Source organism: Periplaneta americana, chromosome 5 (genome assembly GCF_040183065.1).
Source record: "Periplaneta americana isolate PAMFEO1 chromosome 5, P.americana_PAMFEO1_priV1, whole genome shotgun sequence".
NCBI lineage: Eukaryota > Metazoa > Arthropoda > Insecta > Blattodea > Blattidae > Periplaneta > Periplaneta americana.
In genome coordinates this window covers 56210195-56235753 of record NC_091121.1, presented here as the reverse complement: position 1 = coordinate 56235753, position 25559 = coordinate 56210195, and the positions used below count along the sequence as shown (strand labels likewise).

The 25559-nt window shown below is 36.6% G+C and overlaps 1 protein-coding gene across 5 annotated transcripts in view; it reads left to right on the top strand.

Moving 5' to 3' along the window:
• LOC138699629 (UDP-glycosyltransferase UGT5-like) overlaps positions 1–25307 on the top strand; it is a 54337-nt gene extending 29030 nt beyond the window's left edge. For all 5 annotated transcript variants that reach the window (XM_069825654.1, XM_069825653.1, XM_069825651.1 and 2 more), the window contains exons 3-6: positions 3900–4724; positions 10638–10860; positions 12602–12821; positions 24764–25307. In XM_069825654.1, the coding sequence (XP_069681755.1) occupies positions 3900–4724; positions 10638–10860; positions 12602–12821; positions 24764–25055 (1560 nt within the window). In that variant the 3' untranslated portion in view covers positions 25056–25307. The remainder of the gene's footprint in view (positions 1–3899; positions 4725–10637; positions 10861–12601; positions 12822–24763) is intronic.
• Positions 25308–25559: the final 252 nt, after the last annotated feature.

Here is a 25559-nt window from a genome sequence, read left to right as displayed (position 1 = left end):
TGTAAAATATCCCTTTGCAGCAGCTAAATTACATTATAGGAAGTATTCTTATAAGGTTAAGGGTGTTAAAATCTAACGACATCGACGAAATACCAGTGTGTTTGAAAGCATTCATTTTCTTGCATGGAATCTCTTATACGCGCGTTCAGGTACTACACAACTCTCATTCATTCATTCATTCATTCATTCATTTATTTTATTCCATAAATCTTACATGAGAAATGAAGCTTTAAGATGTGGAACAAGTCAAAATTTTACAATATTACAATTACAATTTTTACAAATTTTTATAGTTTTACAATTTAGTAATTTTCTACAATTTTTACAATTTTGTGCAATTTTTTACATTTTGGCGAGATGTAGTGAGATGAGGTGAGGTCCGAGGATTCGCCAAAATATTACCCGGCGTTTGCCTTTTGGTTGGGGGAAACCTCGGAAAAACCCCAACCAGGTAATCAAATCAAAGGGGGGGGGTAATCAAATCAAAGAGGTTGATGCCAAGGACTCGCCATAGACCATCCGGCTTCAGTCCCACGGCTGTGGAAAACCTCGGAAGAAACCGAAGACCAAAGGTGGAATCCAATCCAAGCCCGAACGCAGCTCCGGATCAGCAGCCCAGCGAGTCTGCCGACTGAGCTACATCGATGGCTCTACTAAAAGTATACAATACATAGCCAATCAGATTATTAAATTTACAAACGCAAACGATCATTCATCAGTTGAGCTATATGTATAATACAAAACAAGTTAATTAAATTTAAGGCATAAACAATTCCACCAGTTGTGATATACAGAAATTGATAATACATATCATGCAAACTACTTCAAATTACAAACACTAACAATTTATCAATGGAGCTATATAGATTACTATTCAATTTAAAGCATATACAATTCATCGGCCAAAACTATAGAAATATATACAATACAAAGTAGCATACTTTCATTAAGCTATTAAAATTTTTGCAATTAATATCAAGTAGATTAATTCAATTTATAATCATAAACAATTCATCAGTTGAGCTATACAGACTACTATACAATTTACAGCATATACAATTCATCAATTGAGCTATACAGACTACCATTCAATGCCAGACAAAAAAAAAAAAATACAATGCATAGTAAACAGATTAAGTCAATATAAAAACATATTTTAGTTGAGCTATATAAAATTGTACAAGTCATTTAAGTAGAATAATTCAATTCACAAGCATAAACAACTCATCAATTGTGTAGAAGGTATGAGTATGTAGAAATTTGGTTAATTCTTTTCTGAACATTTTCTCGTGGTTCTTCAAATCTTTAAGATAATTAGGCAGTGCATTGAAGACTGTTATACATGAATAGCGAACTCCTTTTTTAAAACAGCTTAGACTAACAGAGGGTAGATGAAGATCTGATTTATGTCTTGTATTAAAATGATGAATGTCTCGATTAGTACTGAATTTATCTTGGTTCTTAATATACAGCATCATTAGGGAAAGAATGTATTCACAAGGTAAAGTCAAGATTTCTAAGTTTCGGAAAATATTTTTACATGATGTCCTTTTATGCACACCGGCCATTATTCTTATAGCTGTATTTTGTAAAACAAAAACGTGTTTAGCTTCAGACGAGTTACCATAAGTCAACATAAGATTATGCGGGACCAAATTAAAGAAGTAGGCCTACCTAATTTCTCACACCTTCTATTCTATAGGTGAATTCATGATATTCAACAACGCTTCATGAAATTCTGCAGTGCTCGGGAAAAGTGACAAAGTCAGTTTCCACAAACCTTTTTTGATAATTTATTGACAACTTACGGAACATCTGCTCGCTTGGAAAAAAATCAAATCGACATAAACCAGTGTAAGTTGCCAATAAATTAACAAAAAAAGGTTTGTGGAAACTGACTTATGTCACTTTTCCCAAGCACTGCAGAATTGATACTGAGCCTTTGTGTTGTACTAGTAGACTATATTGTAAACCTCTTCTGTATATATTTCAACTAGACTGTAACTACAAATTAAGACTTTATAATACTGTAGTATGTATTAAGTTTTTTGACTTGTTCCATATTTTAGCTGTGAAGCAATGTATGAATACCATGGAATGTTAATAAATACAATACAATACAATACAATACAATACAATACAATACAATATAATACAATACAGGTATGCTACCTAAAGATCAACGAGACAAACATCATAATCATCACAACAAAAAATCTGATAATATCTTCGAAAGTGTGCTCAACCACATTAAATCATTCAAGGGATGGAAGAGCCATTATGGTCAGTCAAAAAGTGATCGAATATATTTTCCCGACAATCTCAACATAAAAAAATTATGAAATGTATATTTCCCAAGGTCGTTCCGATGTGTCTTATGAATACTAAAGAACGCTTTTTAACACCAGATTTAACATATAATTTGGATATCCACGCCGTGACATTTGCAGTACATGCGACAATTTTCAGACTCATCTCTAAGTTTATGAAAATAATCTCTCTGATCTTTTCTTCCTGTACGACAGGTGTCTCAAGGCCAACGCATAAAAGTTGTTACAAAGAGCAAGTGTAGATAGCGCATTCAGCTAAAGAGATAAGCGCAGTACCCGAAGATAGCCGATCGATGATTCATGTTACAAGCATGAGCGAGCTAAGTGGTAACTGTAGCGGAAGAAATGCCACAAAGCTGCACTTTTGAGTTGTACTGTCACAATAGACGATTGTTTTCGGAAGGAATTTCTTAAGTAGTTTGCAGTGATAATAATAATAATAATAATAATAATAATAATAATAATAATACATTTATTTTCTAATTATATATCAATAAGTAAAAAGAAGTAATCTGAAGCATGAAGAACTGTACATGTTACGTAATTATTTAAGCACAAGGAACTGGCCACCCTACCCCATTATCTCCTGGCCTAGTTACCTCATAAGTGACGCCTTGTTGGTATCACTTGTGGGGTTCAGACATGTCTTCGGACAGTTGACTAAACAACAACAATACTTCATTTCTAGTAAATGGTTTTTGTTATCTTTCTTTTCTTTTAAGTTTATATTATATTTAATAAAATAAAATTCAATTAAATAATAATAATTAAATTACAATTATTAAACTTGTTGGTTGTTGAAGTACGTATTCTTTTGATATGCCAATATTAATATATTCATTACAATAATAGTTAAATAATATGTTTCGTAATGTTTTCAATAATTAAAAATAACCAAAACATCTTAGAAATTCACAAACAATTATTTTAAATTAGAACTATTCAAATCTTAAATCTGGTTTCAAATTCTTTTCTCAAGTCCTTCAGTACTTTATTATATTTGTTACACTGGTCTTGATTCAAATTAGGTAACAATAAATTTTAGATTAATGAAGTGGTAATAGTTACCCACAGAAACTTGCGACTCCCACAATTTCGCTTTCCCTACGAAAACTATTTCTTCATTTGCGGTAATAAGGATATTCTTTATTCGGAGATGGACACAACATCATAGTGGTTGCAGATGTTTTTTCAAACGTCGCGGTCAATGACGTCATTCGGAGATACACGAACTGGTCCCGAATCTTGTTCCACTCTTACATTAAAAAAAAGAAAGAGGAGGAACTGAGGAAGTGCTCCGAGAAGACCCTATTGAGACGTCTGCTGTACGTGAATGTATACTATACACTCGTATACTCGTAGAATGGGACTGTATTCGCTTTGTTTCTGTGTTTACGTACCAATTAGGTCCGGTCTGCCTTCTAAGTTTCATAGAGCAATGGCATATGACGCTGAATATTCCTGCAACTCTATTCATCCTTTTTGTCGTGTACACTTCATATATAATTATGCATTTAATTAAAATATTTGTAACGGAATTTTCAACGTAAGTGATTACCTTTGTTGCAGATGAAGCCGATTGCAGCTTGTTTAGTAGTCGTCGTAGTTTTCTGCATCAGTTTCGCCACGTGTTCTAGAATCTTAGCAATCTTTCCATACGTGGGGAAGAGCCATCATGACGTGTACATTCCATATCTCAAACAACTCGCTGCACGAGGGCACGAAGTTGTAGTTGTCAGCCATTTTCCTCAAGATTCGCCGTTTCCAAATCTAACAGACATCAGCCTTAAAGGTTCTGTCAACATGCCACCAGTTCAAGGCATAAGCTTTAACATGATAGAGTTTGTTGGACCCCTAGAGAATGTCGTTATGCTTAGATATCTCGCTCAGATTCACTGTGAATCAATTCTCCCGCTTCCACAAGTACAGCAATTAAGAAATCGGACATTCGATCTGATAATCACAGAACTGTTCAACACTGATTGCTTCCTGGGGCTCGTCCACGGTTTCAACACTCCGTTCATATATTTTAGCTCAAGCAATCTGTTGGCTTGGGCCAACGAAAGGATTGGCAACCCTGACAATCCTTCATATATACCCAATTTGGCCACGGAATTAAGTGACAGGATGAACTTCATGGAGCGCTTGGGCAACACATTCCACACGCTGTTATTCACCTGGGTTCTGTACCCTATGCTTTTCAACCGTCCAGGAAGATTCACAGCTGAGAATCGTCTTAAGGCGTCTCTTCCTCCACTGGAAGATATCGCTAAACGAGGAAGTCTCATTCTTGTGAACAGCCATTTTACAGTTAACAGACCCAGACCATTGGTACCGGCTGTTATTGAGGTTGGCGGCATCCACATTACAAAACCACCAAAGAATTTGCCGAAGGTATTCTCTAAGATTACGAAGTCTTTAATATTTAGAAACATAGATCAATGTTGATACAGTCAACTGCTGGTCATGATCACCACAATTTCTACCTATTATTGTCAAAAGAAATAACAATCATCATTATCATCACATGTATTAATATCATTTTCATCAACATCACCAACTTCGTAGTCACAATCATTTTTGTTACCACATATACTACAATGATATGATTGCAATCATATTAGCTTCGCTACAGCACCATAATCACTATCAATATCAGAACCGTTACTAGCACAAGCACCATTCCAGCACTACCACTCTCAAATACAGGCTAATTCTGTAACTCTGTTACAAACGGGGGTGGTAGAGAAGATTATTGTAGAAAAATTTAATATTGGAACCTGTGTCCGGAAACATTCCGTCTGGTAGTTATAAGCCTTGGTATGTGTAGTCAGTGTAGCCATCTATACTTCGTTTCATAATGTCTGACAGGAGATGTAAACATTGCCGGCAGAGGAGGAGAGAAGTATAATTGCTATTGAACCAATGGCAGAGATTTCATTCTACGCTTGCCTTGAAGTTGGGCGGTCCGAAGCGTTTTACCCTCGTCCAACTTCAAGACAAGCATGGAATGAGATCTCTGCCATTGGCTGAAGAACAGTTATACTTCTCTCCTCCTCTGCCGGTAATGTTTACATCTCCTGTCAGACATTATGGAACGAAGTATAGAATCGAACTCGAGGCCAACTTTCTGAACTTGGGTTGCATATAGTACTTGTTCCAGCATCCTCGTGAAAATGATTTCAGCTAGATGGTGTCGCAAATGATGTGAGTGATAAAATTTTGTGGCTTTCCTTTCAGCTCCATTTGTTCTCCGACAAGAGAAAAAAATATCAGCAAGTTACCTTAAATCTGAGTCTTCCTCTTATAACGAGACACTAAAGAAACAAAAATTATTGTCTGTACTTAATGATACAGATACATTTCAAATGAGAAAAGGTCATAGTGCACTGGTTGTAAGTTCGATGCCTATAGCTTTTTTAATGTACGATGTAAACAAGATTTCTACCTATTAGCATGAACTTTGTAATGTTTAAAAACATTACCATGACAATATCGAAGTCTACATTACACACAAAGTAATGATTTACCATGACTCCTTACACTAAAAACTGTGGTTAGAGAAAATATTTTGACAACACACATCACGTTAAGTTATATAAGTGGCAAACGAAACGATTCTGGACACAGGTTCCCATAAGAAATTTATTCAAATGATCTCTTCTATCATCCAGAAAAGTTTGTGTTATATTGTATTTTATTAATTTTCATTCCATGGTATTCGTACATTGCTTCACAGCTAGAATATGCAACATGTCAGTAGCGTACATTGCTTCTAAGCTAGAATATGGAACATGTCGGTAGCGTACATTGCTTCTCAGCTAGAATATGGAACATGTCAGTAGCGTACATTGCTTCTCAGCTAGAATATGGAACATGTCAGTAGCTTACATTGCTTCACAGCTAGAATATGGAATATGTTGGTAGCGTACATTGCTTCTCAGCTAGAATATGGAACATGTCAGTAGCGTACATTGCTTCTCAGCTAGAATATGGAACATGTCGGTAGCGTACATTGCTTCTCAGCTAGAATATGGAACATGTCAGTAGCGTACATTGCTTCTCAGCTAGAATATGGAACATGTCAGTAGCTTACATTGCTTCTCAGCTAGAATATGGAACATGTTGGTAGCGTACATTGCTTCTCAGCTAGAATATGGAACATGTTGGTAGCGTACATTGCTTCTCAGCTAGAATATGGAACATGTTGGTAGCGTACATTGCTTCTCAGCTAGAATATGGAACATGTCAGTAGCGTACATTGCTTCTCAGCTAGAATATGGAACATGTCAGTAGCTTACATTGCTTCTCAGCTAGAATATGGAACATGTTGGTAGCGTACATTGCTTCTCAGCTAGAATATGGAACATGTCAGTAGCTTATATTGCTTCTCAGCTAGAATATGGAACATGTTGGTAGCGTACATTGCTTCTCAGCTAGAATATGGAACATGTCAGTAGCTTACATTGCTTCTCAGCTAGAATATGGAACATGTCAGTAGCTTACATTGCTTCTCAGGTAGAATATGGAACATGTCAGTAGCGACATCTATGAGACATACTCGTAGAGGCGGTGCTAATATCAGCAAGTTAAGGGTCCTACCTGTGTAAAAAATTGTTATAAAAGAAGTCAATTGTTGAGAAATATATAAAGCATTTGAGAAAATATGGTAATTTTATGAGACCGATTTTTATATAGATTCTAAGAATAAAACGGTGTTTGTTTAGTTTATCGAACCTACACACCAATTTAACTAGGCTAATTCGTTTATTAGCGGCTACTCGACTGTTCGTTGTTCACCCATATGAAGCCAGTTGTATAAACCAATTTATCGACAGAGTCGTGTGCCCAGGGTGTGCCATAGGAATCTGAACTACGCTACACCCGCGATGCGATGACATGATGGAGATTTGTTGGGTTGTCACAAGGGAACGGCAACTGCTAGAGAAAACATATGTTACCTGGACCGCGGGCTTGCTCAACACAAGTCATAAATTAGGGATACGCCGGGGATCGAATATGGATCCAGTGCTCTAGCCACTTTTTTGAGGTCATGCATTCCCATTTAGTCGTTTATAGGCCGAACTGGTTTTAGATATTCGACTCCAGAAAATATAAAATCATTGACACTGTAGAAATGAGAATTACGTAAGATAGAATAGAATAGAATAGAATATAATATAATAGAATAGAATAGAATAGAATGTTTTATTTTCGCTGGCAGAGTTAAGGTCATAAGGCCTTCTCTTCCACTCAACCAGCCTTAATCAACACAATAGTGACATACACATTAAAAATGATGGATATTTACAGTATATTTCAGTAAAGTTTTAACGACTAGTACAGACCGATTATTTAGTCCTGACAGCTCAGTGACATGAAAGAGAGTAAGTAATAGGAGGAGTGGGAAGAGTTCCGGAGTAGAGATAAGGGCGAGCTGTCGGCAAAGAAATGCAGTACAGCTTAATTGTACTGGAAACATACCGCACGCATGACATCCGATCGCTTTGAAGGCAAGCGAGTGAATAACCCAAACACCCCTTGGCGTAACTAAATGGACTTCGCCTGGCCCAGGCGCAGATCGTTGGCGACTGTCAGGACTAAATAATCGTACTGTACATGTTTCTTTAATGTGAGATAAAACCTACACGAAGAAGTAATGTATTTCAATTCAGTCTGTGTGCAACACGTAAAGAATTACCTATAATTAAGTTGAGATAGCTAATTGGTTAAATGATAAGAATTAATTTAATAGAGTTTATTAGAACTATGTTATAGGGAGCAAAATATAAAACTAAAATATATTTATATAATGAGAATATGTACACTGCAAAAATACTGACATCCGAAACTACTAATACAGTACCTATAATTAACTTCACGTAATGTCTGGTACAGTACTTATTTAAAATGTTAGGAACTTTATTGTTAAATTAGTTGACCTCGTACTGACAAGAATCGGAATTGACCATGTCCTCATATTCCTCAAGACTGCTGATTAGAACTCCAGCTCTTCTGCATTATTATCACCCACTATTATTACGGCGGCAGTTTATTTTTTCCGCTGTCCACGCTCTTGACATAGTTTAGCGTCTCCATTTGTTTTGATGTCGTAATCAAATTGCAGTTCAATGCTGCATGATTATTGTGGGAAGACATGTGCCACTGCATTCAAATTGCACCCACAGGTCACCAGTACCAAATTTAACTTCATTAGCATTACAGTTACAAAGTACAACTATTGAAACTGGTGAAGGAAATCAGCATCACGAAGTATTCTATTTAATAGCTCTTTCAACTGTAGAAGCTGACAAATTTTGGGAGGAGCTCTCCACTAGGGACACGATTGTTTCACGTGCAATAAGTATACAACATGGGCCTCCCTTTGGGATGAAGTAAGGTTAAGAATTTCATAGCCCTTAAAATCTATCGCCTTCGATCAGGATTAAACTCACGAATATCGGATAATAGTTATTCATAATAAAAAGTTCGTAAAGGTTCTTCTTTTGACACGAGTACGTATCACACTATGTTTTTCTACGATAGGACAAATTTACATTGAATAAATATTTCAAGTTGGAGATGTTATAAGATCACTTTGACGGCCGTCTAAATTCAAGAATCATTAAGAAATAAGTATCCACGGAATTACAGCCTGTTTAATTCATGATAGCGATTTCTAAACGGCCAAAACGGTCATATGATCAACAAAGCGGTTAGAAAAAGTTGAACGCTACATCTTGCTGTAGTGATTACTACAGATGTAATTTCATAATAATACGGGCTACAATGTAAATATGAATACTAAATATGTTACTTATTTGTGTTACGTAATACATTAATATCTTATATCGAGGTAATACATTAATATCTTATTGAATGAAGTTTGCACATTGATTAAGGGTAAACAAACGCGAAATAAATTGTGACAAAAATGGAAATTTTTTGTTATTGTTTTTAATAAATAGTACATACCTTTCTGTATTAAATACTGACATATTTTGTTTGTCTGAAGGATCTAAGGGGTCTTTAAAATTCAAATACCACAATGTGCCAGTCCCCCTTTCAGTAGCCATTTTGGAGTTTCTGTGTTATAGAAATTTTCGTGGCATTTAGAGAGACAAACTATCTGACCAGTGCTAGGAAAGCTGTGACTTACTACTTATGGATATGGAGAACATTGAGTGTACTGTATGAGGTGAGATAATAGATAAATAGTATTATAACGTTAAACGTCGTTCTTCGTAACTTACATTTTTCAATGCTTATGTAGTCAACATTTTTATCTGCAACCATTAGGAGTAAAAACATGAAATTTTGCACACAAGCTTAAAACTGTATTATCTATAATTCCCAGCATCAAAATTTTGATTTGTTAATGTCTGTGAGTTTTATACATTAAATAACTTAGATACATGCTTCTATTTCGGTAAATAATTTGTGAACTAAATACCTATTTTAAAGCACATTTCTCATTATAAAATGTTATTTATGATTCATACTGGCCCAAACTTTTACAAACATAATAAACATAACACAGCATTCTCACTATTCAAATACAACCACAAAACACATACCTAGCATAGTCTGAACATTATATGCACGAAGGTTTGTGCAACAGTTGGTAAGTATTATTTTTGTGTATGCAAGTTTTAAAATGAGAATGTCAAACACAAAACCTAGACTTATGTAGGGCCTATACATATGTAGGTTGTAATGTAAAATTAGGTTGACTTATTAATTAGATTATTTTATCTATTATTATTATTATTAATTGTAATTATTGTGTATAATTGTATTGTGTATTCTTATTGTATTGTGTATTGAATAATTGTATTGTGTATTGTAATTTTATTGTGCATTGTTTATATTGTGTATACCACTGCCACCGGGTGCTTGCCCACTTGCAGTGTAAATAAATACATACATATTATGAGCGCTACCAAAGAACAGAAAAATTAGTTACTGTAGCAACCCGCACAAGCATTTTTGAATGAAATTTTAAAAAACTATCTCGGAAGGAGACAAGAAAATACAAATAAAGACCAGAGCCGCAATGAATCAAATTTTTGGGCATATTTCGTAATTTTCGTAATAAAAAGGTTTCATTTCGCGGCAACAGACATAATCTCGCATACCAAGAAATCTGGCATATTTCGCAACGTTATTTCGCTTATTATAGTATAGTTAAGTGTCCATTACAAATAAAATTTAGAAACATTTCGCAATTATCACTGTTACCAAAAAATCAGTCACCTAATTATTGTTATAGAGCCTACCTCATACGCTCCCGACCTGTCGTTACAGGACATAGATGATTTTCTGAGTGGCGCGGAGCACGGGGTGATCTACTTCAGCATGGGCTCCATGATCCGCGCAGAGACGCTGCCGGCAGACAAGCGCGACGCCTTCCTGCAGGCCTTCGCCGAGCTGCCCCAGCGCGTGCTGTGGAAGTGGGAGAATGACTCGCTACCTGGCCGGCCTCACAACGTCAAGACTGCCAAGTGGCTGCCCCAGTTTGACGTGCTCAGTCAGTTCCATATTTCAGTTTTTTTTCTTTATGTCTTAATCTCTTTATTTCACAATTACTTTCCTTCCTCTATCCAATCCTTTTCTTTCGTTTTCCCCATGTTTACATCGCTCTTCTGTTACATCTTCATGTTTTTCTCTTTCTTATATGCCACCAATTTTACTTCTCACGGAGTCCTTTTTTTATTCTTCTTTCCAATATTTCTCTTCTTTATTCTCTTAACGCAATTCACGCAACGGATTTTATCATTAAAAATCTGTGCTAGACAAAAATTAAAATGCCTAACTTATGACTAGATACAGTAATAACATCATTCCACAAAAAAGGAGATACGAGTAAATCCATAAATTACAGAGGTGTAGTCATCTTAAATTTGGGTCACGTAATTTACGCAAAAATAATAAACAGAAGTCTACAAAATATATCAGATATCCTAATATTGGAAGAAGAAAATGGATTCCGTCCAATTAGATCTTATGTCGACAACATATTTATTAAAAAACAAATTACTGAAAAAAAGATAATACAATTTAGAGACATACGTAGCTTTTATATATATCGAAAAAGCATTCTGTGGTGTAAATATAATTTTAATACCGTTTCTTTTTTTTAAGAAAAGAGACTATCTTAAGCATTTAATCGAGATTAGTCAAAGTGTGTATCACGGTACACTATCATTTTACAATAATAACATAACGACAGTATTAAAACAAGGTAAGGTCAGTACATAAATATGTTGCCGTTTGTTCATGATTTCATTATTATACAAGATGATGAAACAAAAGAGAAAAAGTAATTGGTTGGGTCATTGGCTGAGAAAAAACTGCATACTGAAGGATGCACTGGAAGGAATGGTGAACGGGAGAATAGTTCTGAGCAGAAGAAGGTATCAGAACTACTGCTGCTGCTGCTACTGCTACTGCTACTACTACTACTACTACTACTACTACTACTACTACTACTACTACTACTACTACTACTACTACTACTACAGTGTGTCTACATCTGTTATTCGTGTACCTGTGTGTGTAAGTCAGTGAAGGACACGACAATCACGTGGATATAATAACAGCATTAACGAAGTGTATATTTAAAGGCAGCTTATATGCAATAAAAGATGATTTTAATAGGGATAGACGAAACTAAGAAATAAAAAAAAAGAAAAAGAAATCAGGAGCCAGCAACATTTCGTCCACACGTGCAATGGAGAAACCATTCGAGCTAAGAGAAAGATACATTTACTGAAATATATTTTACAATATTAAATATCTACGCAATGCAAACACACACTCTCAGAAACGCTCTGAAGCAATGTAGGGCAATATCTTGAGATGCTTAACAAATGTAACGATATTAATTTAAAAAGCACATTCCAGTTTCTTCCTACAAGAGGTTTGTTAATCTTATGTATTAATCGTAGTGACATAAAAGAAATCGAAGTCTTAAAGAATTTTGAACCCAATGAACACAACGAGCGAGAGCGGCAGTTAGTTTTGTTCATCTCTAGCAGTTATGCATTCATAACTGTACAGTAAACAAGATTTAAAAAATTCGTTTCAAATTAAACTTGTGGAATTTCTAGGGAGTTTCTCATGCATCAAAATGAATGAAAACTGTTATCTTATCAGCACAGTCAACTCGATAGAACATTATGTTCTCATGCATTCGCTTGTTTATGTAATGCCTAGTGTTAATGGTATGTGAGTGGTTCTTTTCTGTCACAATACGTATCACGTTACAGACCACCCCAAGATAAGGATGTTCCTGGGGCATGGAGGGCTGCTCGGGACCATAGAGGCCGTGCACGTGGGAGTGCCCATGGTGGGCATTCCCATGTATGGCGATCAGAAAGTCAACATGAAGATGGTGGAGGCGGCAGGTATGGGAGTGCTGTTGCAGTACTCCGACATAACCAAGGATAATGTCCTCGAGGCCCTCAAGACTGTACTGGACAACCCTAGGTGAGAAGAAACGTCTTGAAACTGATTTAATTCTACAGGGACATCATTTTATTTTTACTAACATTTTTAATATTAACTTGACTATACCTCTGGATCAACGCTGTTTGCTATCCCCTTCCACGACTGGAGTTCGATGATACTGACGTAATATACAAACAAATCACTTTACTAGGTATAGGAGGGAAGAAACGTAGTTCATCCATTTACGTAAACTAGGAAATATTGCGCTTTTGAGTTTAATCATTTTCATTAGGTTTTGTTTAATCAAAATACAGTACAGTATTAACAATGAGTGTTTTTACTCACGAACTGAGCTGTCCATGTGGACGTATTCATTATGCAGTGTACATTATACTGTCTACAGCACATTAGCGTACAATGTAGAGAATGAAGTTAAATTGAAAAATAATCATAATATGGATATTAAACACATTTCGATACAGGCTTCAGTTCTAATGTGCATATTATCGCACTATAGCATATTGTACTTAATTCCAATTACCAGTTCTTCGTACTAGTAACTCATGTTGAAATAATTCTGTACCTACTCTATAAAAGAGTACCTTGCGTACTGTAAATTCAATCTTCACTTCTGACCGATCCGAAAAGATAAAATTACTCAGACATACTATCTACTGTCCGTCCAAGTGGTTATGTCGTAGGGTCGTAGAAAGGAGGGAACTCGCGTGACAGTTAATTACTTAACGAGGCCCTTTTATTTAAGTTATTTTAAACAGTTGTATAATATTACGTAGACGTCCAATTCCTAACAGAAATTAATGTTCTCAGAAAAGAGCTAAGACAGCCCAGCCACTAGCTGGCGAATAAAAGCTGGTTGGGGAAACCGGGATACGACGTAGGCAAATGGACGACAGTACCTATGCGAAAATGATTCAATATTGAAAGCTCTTTCGTCACTGGAAAATGCGAACATATTTTTGGAATGTACTGTGGCTACTATGACTGTATATGCGGTCTTGGATCTGTGTGGAAGACGGTTGAAGGGGTGGGAGTGGAGTACATTCAAAAACTCAGGTACAATAAAAATTGAAGTAAAAATAAAATGATGTCCCTGTATAACGCTATACCTGTTTATTAGACAAGAAAATTGATTAAGTCTAAAGTTTCAATGTGTTCCATTAAATAGAGAGACATACATGGTGTTCTTTCCCACAAGCAGTGCGAAATCCTTCAATGAACAATTTTCTTGAATCTCATAACTAGATAACTACATAAAGAGTGTCACGAGAACGATATGTTTTCTCGCTACACGCTTTAAAATAGGTAAAAATTTATTTCCTTTTCGACGTTTCGAATGAAATTACGTACTATAATTCTGACGTAGAATTACGTATTTCCTCTCACTAAGCACGGAGTTAACAAGGGAACTCGCCTTCACATACTGTTCTCCAACCAGGAGATTAACCGTGAAAGGAATGTGCTTACCATTGCGTCATATATTGGAGCGAAATAGATAGATAATATTACCGTTATAACGTCAGTTTAAACAACATGCGCTCTCCTGCATATGTTATTTCCTGTATGGAGGGATTAAAAGACCAGGAGCCGTATTCATAGACATTCTTAGCGCGGGCTTCCGGTGGATGATCAGCGAACTAACGTTTTTCGTATTCATAAACCAGTACTAGCGATATGATATGATATGAATCCTGTACAAGTAATCAGTCGATAACCGGGGCTAGTTTAGCACGCTCTTAGGGCGGGCTAGCGAAATGTCTATGAATAGCACTCCAGGAGATTAATCGTGATCTAATTTTGTAAGTAGGGTAATATAAGTATGTGTCTGTGTTATCGTTTGTGGTTTGAGAGTTAACCAATGAAGATGCATGTACCCACGTGCGTGACCTTATGACATCAACATTCATTCACAGCATTACCCCGCTGTGTCTCATTCCCCTGAGACTTTCTCCTGTTTGGAGTACAGTAAAAATGCAACCTCTTCCTTGTATTTCCTTGTTTTCCATGTATTCCTCTTGTTCTCGTTGTATTTCCGTTGTTTTCCTTTACTTCACATTTTTCTCATCGTATCCCCTATGCTCTACATGTTTTCTCCCTGTATTGCATGCCTTCTCCTTGTTTTCACCTCGTTCTCGTATTATCCTCTATCTCCTTCTATTCCTCTAATTCTTCTTTTATGCCATTGGTTTTGCATGTATTCCCTTTGTTCTCCTGTTTTCCCTTGTTCTCCTTCTATTCCTACAATTTTTCCCTCTGTTCTCGTCTTATTTTTTAAAGTAAAGATATACAGCATAGTAAAGCTATGCATCTGTCGTTAGGTAACCGCACCCACAATAGTTTTCAAGTAAAGTTATACAGCATAGTAAAGCTCTGCATCTGTCGTCAAGGTGATCGCAACCACGAACACTTTTACGTAAAGATATGTAGCGTAGTAAAGCTGTGCATCTGTCGTCAAGGTGATCGCAACCACGAACACTTTTACGTAAAGATATGTAGCGTAGTAAAGCTGTGCATCTGTCGTCAAGGTGATCGCAACCACGAACACTTTTACGTAAAGATATGTAGCGTAGTAAAGCTGTGCATCTGTCGTCAGGGTGATCGCAACCACGAACACTTTTACGTAAAGATATGTAGCGTAGTAAAGCTGTGCATCTGTCGTCAAGGTGATCGCAACCACGAACACTTTTACGTAAAGATATGTAGCGTAGTAAAGCTGTGCATCTGTCGTCAAGGTGATCGCAACCACGAACACTTTTACGTAAAGATATGTAGCGTAGTAAAGCTGTGCATCTGTCGTCAAGGTGATCGCAACCACGAACACTTTTACGTAAAGATATGTAGCGTAGTAAAGCTGTGCATCTGTCGTCAAGGTGATCGCAACCACGAACACTTTTACGTAAAGATATGTAGCGTAGTAAAGCTGTGCATCTGTCGTCAGGGTGATCGCAACCACGAACACTTTTACGTAAAGATATGTAGCGTAGTAAAGCTGTGCATCTGTCGTCAAGGTGATCGCAACCACGAACACTTTTACGTAAAGATATGTAGCGTAGTAAAGCTGTGCATCTGTCGTCAGGGTGATCGCAACCACGAACACTTTTACGTAAAGATATGTAGCGTAGTAAAGCTGTGCATCTATCGTCAAGGTGATCGCAACCACGAACACTTTTACGTAAAGATATGTAGCGTAGTAAAGCTGTGCATCTGTCGTCAGGGTGATCGCAACCACGAACACTTTTACGTAAAGATATGTAGCGTAGTAAAGCTCTGCATCTGTCGTCAAGGTGATCGCAACCACGAACACTTTTACGTAAAGATATGTAGCGTAGTAAAGCTCTGCATCTGTCGTCAAGGTGATCGCAACCACGAACACTTTTACGTAAAGATATGTAGCGTAGTAAAGCTCTGCATCTGTCGTCAGGGTGATCGCAACCACGAACACTTTTACGTAAAGATATGTAGCGTAGTAAAGCTGTGCATCTGTCGTCAAGGTGATCGCAACCACGAACACTTTTACGTAAAGATATGTAGCGTAGTAAAGCTGTGCATCTGTCGTCAAGGTGATCGCAACCACGAACACTTTTACGTAAAGATATGTAGCGTAGTAAAGCTCTGCATCTGTCGTCAGGGTGATCGCAACCACGAACACTTTTACGTAAAGATATGTAGCGTAGTAAAGCTGTGCATCTGTCGTCAAGGTGATCGCAACCACGAACACTTTTACGTAAAGATATGTAGCGTAGTAAAGCTCTGCATCTGTCGTCAAGGTGATCGCAACCACGAACACTTTTACGTAAAGATATGTAGCGTAGTAAAGCTCTGCATCTGTCGTCAGGGTGATCGCAACCACGAACACTTTTACGTAAAGATATGTAGCGTAGTAAAGCTGTGCATCTGTCGTCAAGGTGATCGCAACCACGAACACTTTTACGTAAAGATATGTAGCGTAGTAAAGCTGTGCATCTGTCGTCAGGGTGATCGCACACACTAATGCTTTTGCTTAAAAATATACAGCATAGTAAAGCTCTGTATCTGTCGTCAGGTGATCGCACGCACGAATAGTTTATACGTAAAGAAATGCAGCATAGTAAAGCTGTGCATCTGTCGTCAAGTGATCGCGCCCACGAATACGTTTACGTAAAGATATGCAGCATAGTAAAGAAATGGAACTGCCCGACTTGTCTTACATATTATTCCATGAAAGTGTATAATTGAAGTGTATCATATGCACTCAAATAAAGAGAGAAAACTTTCGTTATTAGATTGCACACAAAAAGCTTTCTCTTTAACTCCAAAATTGACACGTGTTTGTCTTTAATTTGTAATACATATTGATTTTAGTATTGTGTTTACGAAAATCGACATCTAAAAGCGACATAAATTTTGGAGTATGGTATACCACGCTTTGTTTGGGTTCATACATACGCAAAAAGTGGTTTATGACAAAGAATGATACTCATACAACAATGAGGTGCTTGTCACTAAGTAATATATTTCAACTAATACTATTCGCAACCAAAGGAAGAAAATATGGCATATTATGATAAACTTCTACAAACTATAGGAGTTTAGGGACATCAATCAGGCATCAATCCGGATAACTGACTAGTAGATGCGGTAGTGAATGTAAACAAAATCTGCCTAAGAGTTGATTAAAAAACCGTTGTATAAAGACGGATAGACAGGCAGATGGCATGTCCAGAACTACTTTCTTTAGGAGGACCGATGTGGAAAAATTATTTTATTCGCGAAAGTTTCGAAATCATTTTTTACAGCATCAGAGTATTAAAGTAGAAATTTACAGAATATTTTCTTTTCCAGATTAAAGCGCATAAAAAAATATGATAATTAAAAATGGCACACGAACTCATTTGATTTGCGTTACGCAGTACAAGCCATTCAGCAACGTTTTTCCTTCGCAAAATCTTCTTAAGTCTCGTATGTTCATTCGTCCTGTTCCTTGCTTGTCAACTACTGCACAAATTTACTGTGACTTTTATTTCCTTTCACATAGATGTACACGAGGATTTATATCTGACATACTGCTTCAATATGTAAAACCATATCGCTCCCGTCAACTGAGCTCAGTACACTTTTATCTTCACACTTCACTCGAAATATTTGTGATTAATTACTATGTGACAATGCTTATAATTCAGTTTACTAAAGTAAGGGAAACAAATTTTGTAATACAGTATATTCATAGTTTAACAACGGACAGAACTGAAGTGCAAGAAGCTCTATGTCGGTACATACTTTGTGCCATTCCTTCAATAATATTTCCGGAGACATGAAACATTCTCCAAACAAACAAACAAATGCATGAATGAATGAATGAATAAATAAATAAATAAATAAATGAATAAATAAATGAATAAATAAATGAATAAATAAATGAATAAATAAATGAATAAATGAATAAATGAATAAATGAATAAATGAATAAATGAATAAATGAATAAATGAATAAATGAATAAATGAATAAATAAATAAATAAATAAATAAATAAATAAATAAATAAATAAATAAATAAATAAATAAATAAATAAGTAGGTAGGTAAGTAAGTAAATAAGTATATATATATATATATATATTTATTTATATCGATGGCCCAGAACCAGACTGTTCCAAGTCCATTTTACTTTTTTTTTTTCAGGAGAATTATTTTAAGCTTCTGACATTCAAAGCTTCATGACATAATGTGGAATAGCTTCATAGCAACCTTATGAAGAGGAATATTTACAATTTTGTTCGATTCATATATGCAGACATGAACTGGAATAAAATGAAACACAGATTTCTTGCTTATAAAAAGTCTGGTTCTCAGCCATCGATATATATTGCTAGTTCAAATCAAGGTCGGACGAGACTTACAAATGTGTAAGAGGAGTATCGACCGGAGTTACCTTAAGAGGTATTCCCAACAGTAGTTATAGACTTCGTATTGGTAGATGTGGTTGGCACACCTGTTATTATTGCTCCAGTAAATGAAAAAAAGAAGAGCGAATGTACTATAATGTTTTCTCTCTTTTTTTACTGTTCATTAGCGTACATAATTAAATTATTGGTGATAAAATATATTAGTGAAATATTAAAACTATGTATAATAAATATCACGTAAGCTCTACACAGTTAATACTCATTAAAACATAAATTTTAAGGCGTTTAAGCATGGATAAATGATGTCGAAATGCAGCCAAATTTTTCTCAGATTATAAAAACACAAAACTACCTCAAATAATCCATAGCAGAGACAAAAAAAATAAATTTTATTTTTAATCTCCATTTAAGTGTCACCTTAGCGTACACCTGCTGAAATCCACCGAAGAATGGCTATTATAATGGAGAGAGATATTTAGGCAAATCACCTGTAACAGACTGATGTGTGTAATTTCGTTGCGGTGAATCATTACTATAGGACAGCGGTTCCCAATGATTCTCAGGGGCTCCGTCCGCGGAAGTTATGAAGATGACAAAAATTGCTGCTTCCATCTAGTCTCTAGCGGGAAAAGGGAAACTACTTCCATCAAGCGAAAAATACTTCCTGAGAAAGTAGTTTGCGTTCTTCTTGCTAAATGGAAGCATTAATATTAGATCTATCGTCACTGGAACTATCTCGATCTTTCTTGCTTGCCAAGTACTCAATGATTCTCGAAATTTATTTTATTTTTTATATATTGGGCAGGCAGCGTTTGTTATTCGTGGTACGTGGAATCTACAATCTATTGACTGTTACGTTACCTCAAAAAAAAAAAAAAAATATATATATATATATATATATATATATATATATATATATATACTATATACCTGCATGTTAATTTGATAGCAGATGTGTTAGCTAAACTTTTGTTGAACCGGAACTGTGGCATAAGACGGGCTCCCTAAGACCTAAGAGTCATTAGCCATCAACCAGTGCTCAGTCAAAGGGAGATAACAACAGCCATAACCTTACTTCAAAGAAGATAGTGCGAATTCCTGGGAATTGAGTTCGGAATATGTTGAACATGATCCTGTCTCAGAGTCTACAGTGCCTAGTGTAGAGGTATTGAAAATAACAAACGAAAATATTGTGATTTATATTTAATGATAAAACACACATGTTAGGTCAATAATACAGTGTTCATTGATTTAATGAAATACATTAAAGGTGATATGTTACAGTTGTATGAACACTACTTATTAGTGTCCATACAACTGTAACATATCATCTTTAATGTATTTCATTGTGCTTTATATTTTGACATGGGATTCACTGAGTTTGCTGATGAACGTCCACAGTGTGTGATGTGTAACAAAGTTTTTCCCAATAGTGCTATGTTCCCTGCCAAACTTAGACGGTATTTCTCAATTCAAGAATTCACAATAAAACTGCAGACTACTTCGAAAGAAAAAGTGATCAACTCCATGCATTTCAGACAAAATTTTACCTCGTGTAAAAACAAACAACGAGAAAGCACTGAAAACATCGTACTTGGTTAGTCATGGCCAGACTCTTGGTGGTAAACCTCATCCTTGCTGAAACTCTTATGAAACCACTATTAGTGAAGGTAGTGAAGTGCATGGTGGGTGAGAAAACTGCAAACTTGATTTCCAGTGTGTCCTTATCAAATAACACTGCATAATCGAATCCAGAATCTATGAAAAGACGTAAAAAATATCGTGATTTCCCGTATCAGTTAAACGAAATTTTCGTTACAACTTGACAAATCCACGGTCTTTGCCGGATTAGCTATGTTTATGATGCAAATTAAGCTTTCAGGAATAACTCCCTGTAAAGTTAATTTGAATAATTTCGAGGGAAAAATTGTTCCGGGGCCGGGCATCGAACCCGGGACCTTTGGTTAAACGTACCAACGCTCTCCCAACTGAGCTACCCGGGAACTCTACCCGACACCGATCGAATTTTTCCCTCTATATCCACATCGGTGTCGGGTAGAGTTCCCGGGTAGCTCAGTTGGGAGAGCGTTGGTACCTTTAACCAAAGGTCCCGGGTTCGATGCCCGGCCCCGGAACAATTTTTCCCTCGAAATTATTCAAATTATGTTAATGATGTTTGTGCGGTATGTATTTTCAGGTTCTTTCATGAAATATTTTGTTCTGCAGCCATTGCCATCCTCTACAAGCGGTACTGAAATTTTTTCTTCTTCATTGAAAACTCGATGCCGCGGGATAATTTCATTGACATGTGCACAGATGGCGCAAAGGCCATGGTAGGTCCTGTTGCTGGCGCTGTTACAAGGATCAAGACAGTTTTAAAAACTGAACAAGTAGTCACTGTGTACTACACCAACACGCCCTCGCAACGAAAAAATGTTATTAAAGCAGGTACTAGACAACGCCGTCAAAATGATAAACTCTGTTAAGGCACGACCGTCGCAGTGTAGGCTACTTAAAATCCTGTGCGAAGATATGGGTAGTGTACATAAGTCATTGTTAGTAATATTACACACAGAAGTGCGATGGTTGTCGCGCGGTAAAGCATTGTCCCGATTACATGAACTTCGAACGGAAGTTTCTTCACTTTTGAATTACTAGAACAGTTTGCTAGCAGATTATTTGAATGATCAGGAATGGTTGCACAAATCGTGTTACTTGGCAGACATTTTTCAAAAATGAATTCAGCACATACATGCAAGTTAAAAGGAAGACTATATTCGATGCTGATGACGAAATTGTCGCACTGAAGAAAAAGATAGCGTTCTACACAGAAAGCGTCGACAATAAAATAGCTTACGTTTCACATTGACTCCAAACTTTATAGAAGAAAATAACATAACAATGAATGTCTCATTCATAGCAATAATGAAAGAACTCCTTGACAATTTGCTTCAAAATATGAATTCATACTTTCCAAGGGATTCTAAAGAAATATGAGTGGATTGTAGATCCATTTCCAGTGATGTCAAAACCAGCAGTTCTCACTGCTTCAGATATGAGTTCCTTATAGACATGGTTTCGAACAGCCACTGTCAGGCATAATTTAGAAGCAAACCATTTCCCAAATTTTGGACTAAGTTAGGGGAGGATACATACATACATACATACATACATACATACATACATACATACATACATACATACATACATACATACATACATACATACATACATACTGTCCACACCTGTGGAGTAACGGTCAGCGCGTCTGGCCGCGAAACCAGGTGGCCCGGGTTCGATTCCCGGTCGGGCCAAGTTACCTGGTTGAGGTTTTTTCCTGGTTTTCCCTCAACCCAATACGAGCAAATGCTGGATAATGGAAGAGTGGAACAGAGAAAAATTCTCTCCGGTACCGGGATTTGAACCCGGGTTTTCAGCTCTACGTGCTGACGCTTTATCCACTAAGCCACACCGGATTCCCATCCCGATGTCGGATCGAATCCTCTCAGTTTAAGTTCCACCTCTTGGGTTCCCTGTAGTGGCCTGCCCTCATGCACTGCTGGATAACTTTCGGTGCTGGACCCCGGACTCATTTCACCGGTATTATCACCTTCATCTCATTCAGACGCTAAATAATCAAAGATGTTGATAAAGCGTCGTAAAATAACCTACTATTACATAAATACTTCCGTTTATGTATCGTGTGAAATATGCTTCATAGAACATAAACAGATAAAACTAAAAAGTAAACATTTCTTGGGGCTCCACGAGAAACTTTTGCTTCAAAAAGGGCTCCGTGGCTGAAAAAGTTTGGGAACCGCTGCTATAGGATAATCCACAAATACGGAATGCTTAAGGCTATCATGGCACATTCAATTCAACATGTTGATGCTCTTGTTCGAGAGTATAGGTCAATAATAAGGAAAGAACTTACTGTATCTCATTATGTACTGAGTATCAGCCAGGAAAGTATCCATAAAATTCTTCACAAATACCTTCAGTATTGCAAAGTCTGCGATCAATATCTTATACTTTATAACTGCTGAGCAGAAAAGCCCAAACATGTGAGAATCTACTAACAGAACTCAGACGATATCAGGAAGGATGGTCAGTTCTTGCATCGAATTGTAACACGTGACGAGTCATGGTTCCATCATTTTTAGCCACTAATAGGATCCTCCTCGACCTAAAAACAAGCTGCAGGGAAATTCATGTTAAGTTTTATATCGGAATTTCTGAAGAGTGGAAAAATAGTAAGAAGACTAATTTTGCTCCAGGAAAATACTCGAAATCACACTGCCAAATCAACAAGCGATGAGTACCAAAGGTTTCGCCATACTGTCTCCCGACTCCCATGATTTTAGAAGTTTGAAGAAAGGCCTGAAGGGAATCATATTTTAATCGGACGAAGTAATGCAAAATGCTGTTAAACTCTGTTCACTTCCAGGCCACAGGGATTCTATGAAGCCGATATCCGTCACCTGGTGCGACAGTGCGAGTAGTGTGTTAAAGCCGTGGCGATTAATGGGCAGTGATTTTAGTTCAGCGGTGACCAAAGCGGCTGTCGTGATTACATCGTGTAATCACAGACATTCAAACGGGTACTAGGAGTTTCCTGCACATTGCTGCGTGTTTCATTCATGTACTGAAGGCAAGCAGTGGCGGTATCATGTCGCTCTACAAACTCTGTCTCTACAAGCAATAAGAGGTGGTTTCGTAAAGAATGAAAAAGAGAACTTCTTTGTTGCTCTGTCGGACAAAATGTAGTATATTTACTTTGCTCAACGGTTCAATTAGGAGTATATAGAAACATTAATTGCCACGCTGAATAATGTATTATTATTATTATTATTATTATTATTATTATTATTATTATTATTATTATTATTATTATTGGTCACTAAGTATGTGTTTCTATAATTCTTCTGTAAGTGCATGAATATTGATATTTTTAGATCTTCTCCCTAGAAGGATAACATTATTAGATTTTATCTCAGTTTTAATCTTCTTAATCTTTAGATGAAGGTAACTATTTATTAGTTATTCGTTTAATAATAATATTGTAGAAAAACTGATTCAATATTATGTGCCAGCGAATTGTTTAACGCGAGGAATTGACATGTCTTAAATCACATAAAATTATGAGATAGATAAATGTAAGGAAGTCAGCTACCTAATGGGATTTGAAATATCTCGTGCTCTAAAGTCTTTTAGTAGAAAATAAATTCTCAAAAGAGTAATGATTAAAATAGCTTAAATAACTTGTCCATAAGAAGTTTTTAATTTTGAAAAAAACTACGAATTTCTCGACCAAGTATCGGGAGAAGAATTTAGAAAATTCCTGATTATATTAGTCAAGAGGAAGGTTAAAAAAAAAAAAAAAAAAAAAAAAAAAGAAGCAAGAAAAATCGTATATTATTCACTGGCTCTTGATGACAGCAGTGACATTACTGATACAAGAAAGCTTGAGATTTTTATGTGCGGGATTGATCAAGATGTTAGTACAGGAACCACCACTGATTGTAGTTTTCATGCCGAGTACCTTTCCTTCGTCTCCTTACTTCATAGGCTCCCAGTCTAGTATATAGTCACGAAACTTGAGTTTATGAGGGTACTAGGAACAATAGACTGTGCAGGTACTATTTCGCATTGTCTGTAATGAGGCGATAGTAGCGATCCTAGTGGTTAGCAACTACCTATGGATGCATATTTACTACGTATTGAGCTTCTTGACTGTATATACTACACTGTGATAGGCTGTCTGTCGCCTGTAATCACTGCAGTTCGAGTTTTAGTCAGCGCTGTTTTAGTTCCTATCTATAAGAAATGGTGGGGTTTCATTTGAACGATCTGTTATTGTACGAAGTAGAAAGAGAAGGTGTTGTGAAGGTACGGTAAATTTCAAAATTTTAGTTTAAAATACACTTTAGCACCCATAGCACCTAAAAGTGCCTTTAAGGATATCGTTTATCCGTTTTACGTCCATTTACCTATCCATCCGTCTATGTAATTTACAAATTCGAGAATTACGAAGTAATTTTTAGCTGAAATTATTCATAGTGATCATTTTTGCAATTACAGTTACACGGAAAATGCGAAGCGGACTTCCAGAATATTCCGGGACAGACCCATGTCTCCGATGGACACCGCCATCTACTGGACAGAGTACGTCATCAGGCACCATGGAGCCCCTCATCTGAGAACGGCGGGGGCGGACCTCCCCCTGTACCAGTACCTGCTACTGGACGTGATAGCGGTGCTCCTAGCAGGAGTTCTGGCGGTTTTGTTCATTATCTACTTCATACTCAAGAAACTCGTTGCATTTGTTCGCGGAGGTGCAAAAACAACTTCCAAGAGCAAGAAACAACAATAATAGTTTTAATTTAATGTTGCTGGATCGGAAATTGGAAAGTGTGGACACAGGGCGTAAGAGCGAAATGATAGTGCAATGTGTGATGAGAGGTTGTAGTCAAGATGCATTTTGTAATAGGCCCTATTGAAGACTCAGCATGCAAGAGACAAGAGTTTGAATTGAACTCGTTGGGGACCAGTTACGATTGTCTTTCTGTACAAATCTAGTGTTTTAATTGTTGTATTTTTGTGGAATATATACTTTTGTTATTCATTCTTGCAAGTTTATTACAGGTAATGTGATACTAAATACAAGTACAGTAGATTGCTCTGCCATATAGGCTTTGACGGCAACAACTTTGATCAATTTCACTATGCTGCCATCTAGTTACTGCATAAGAAGTCACGTTAAACTCTCATTTGAATTACGTGGAGCAACTGTACTTCCATCTTGTGGTAGTTCCCAATCGACGATGGCTATCGTGGTGGTTGTTCTCTTCCACATGATACCGTTTTTTAACATGGG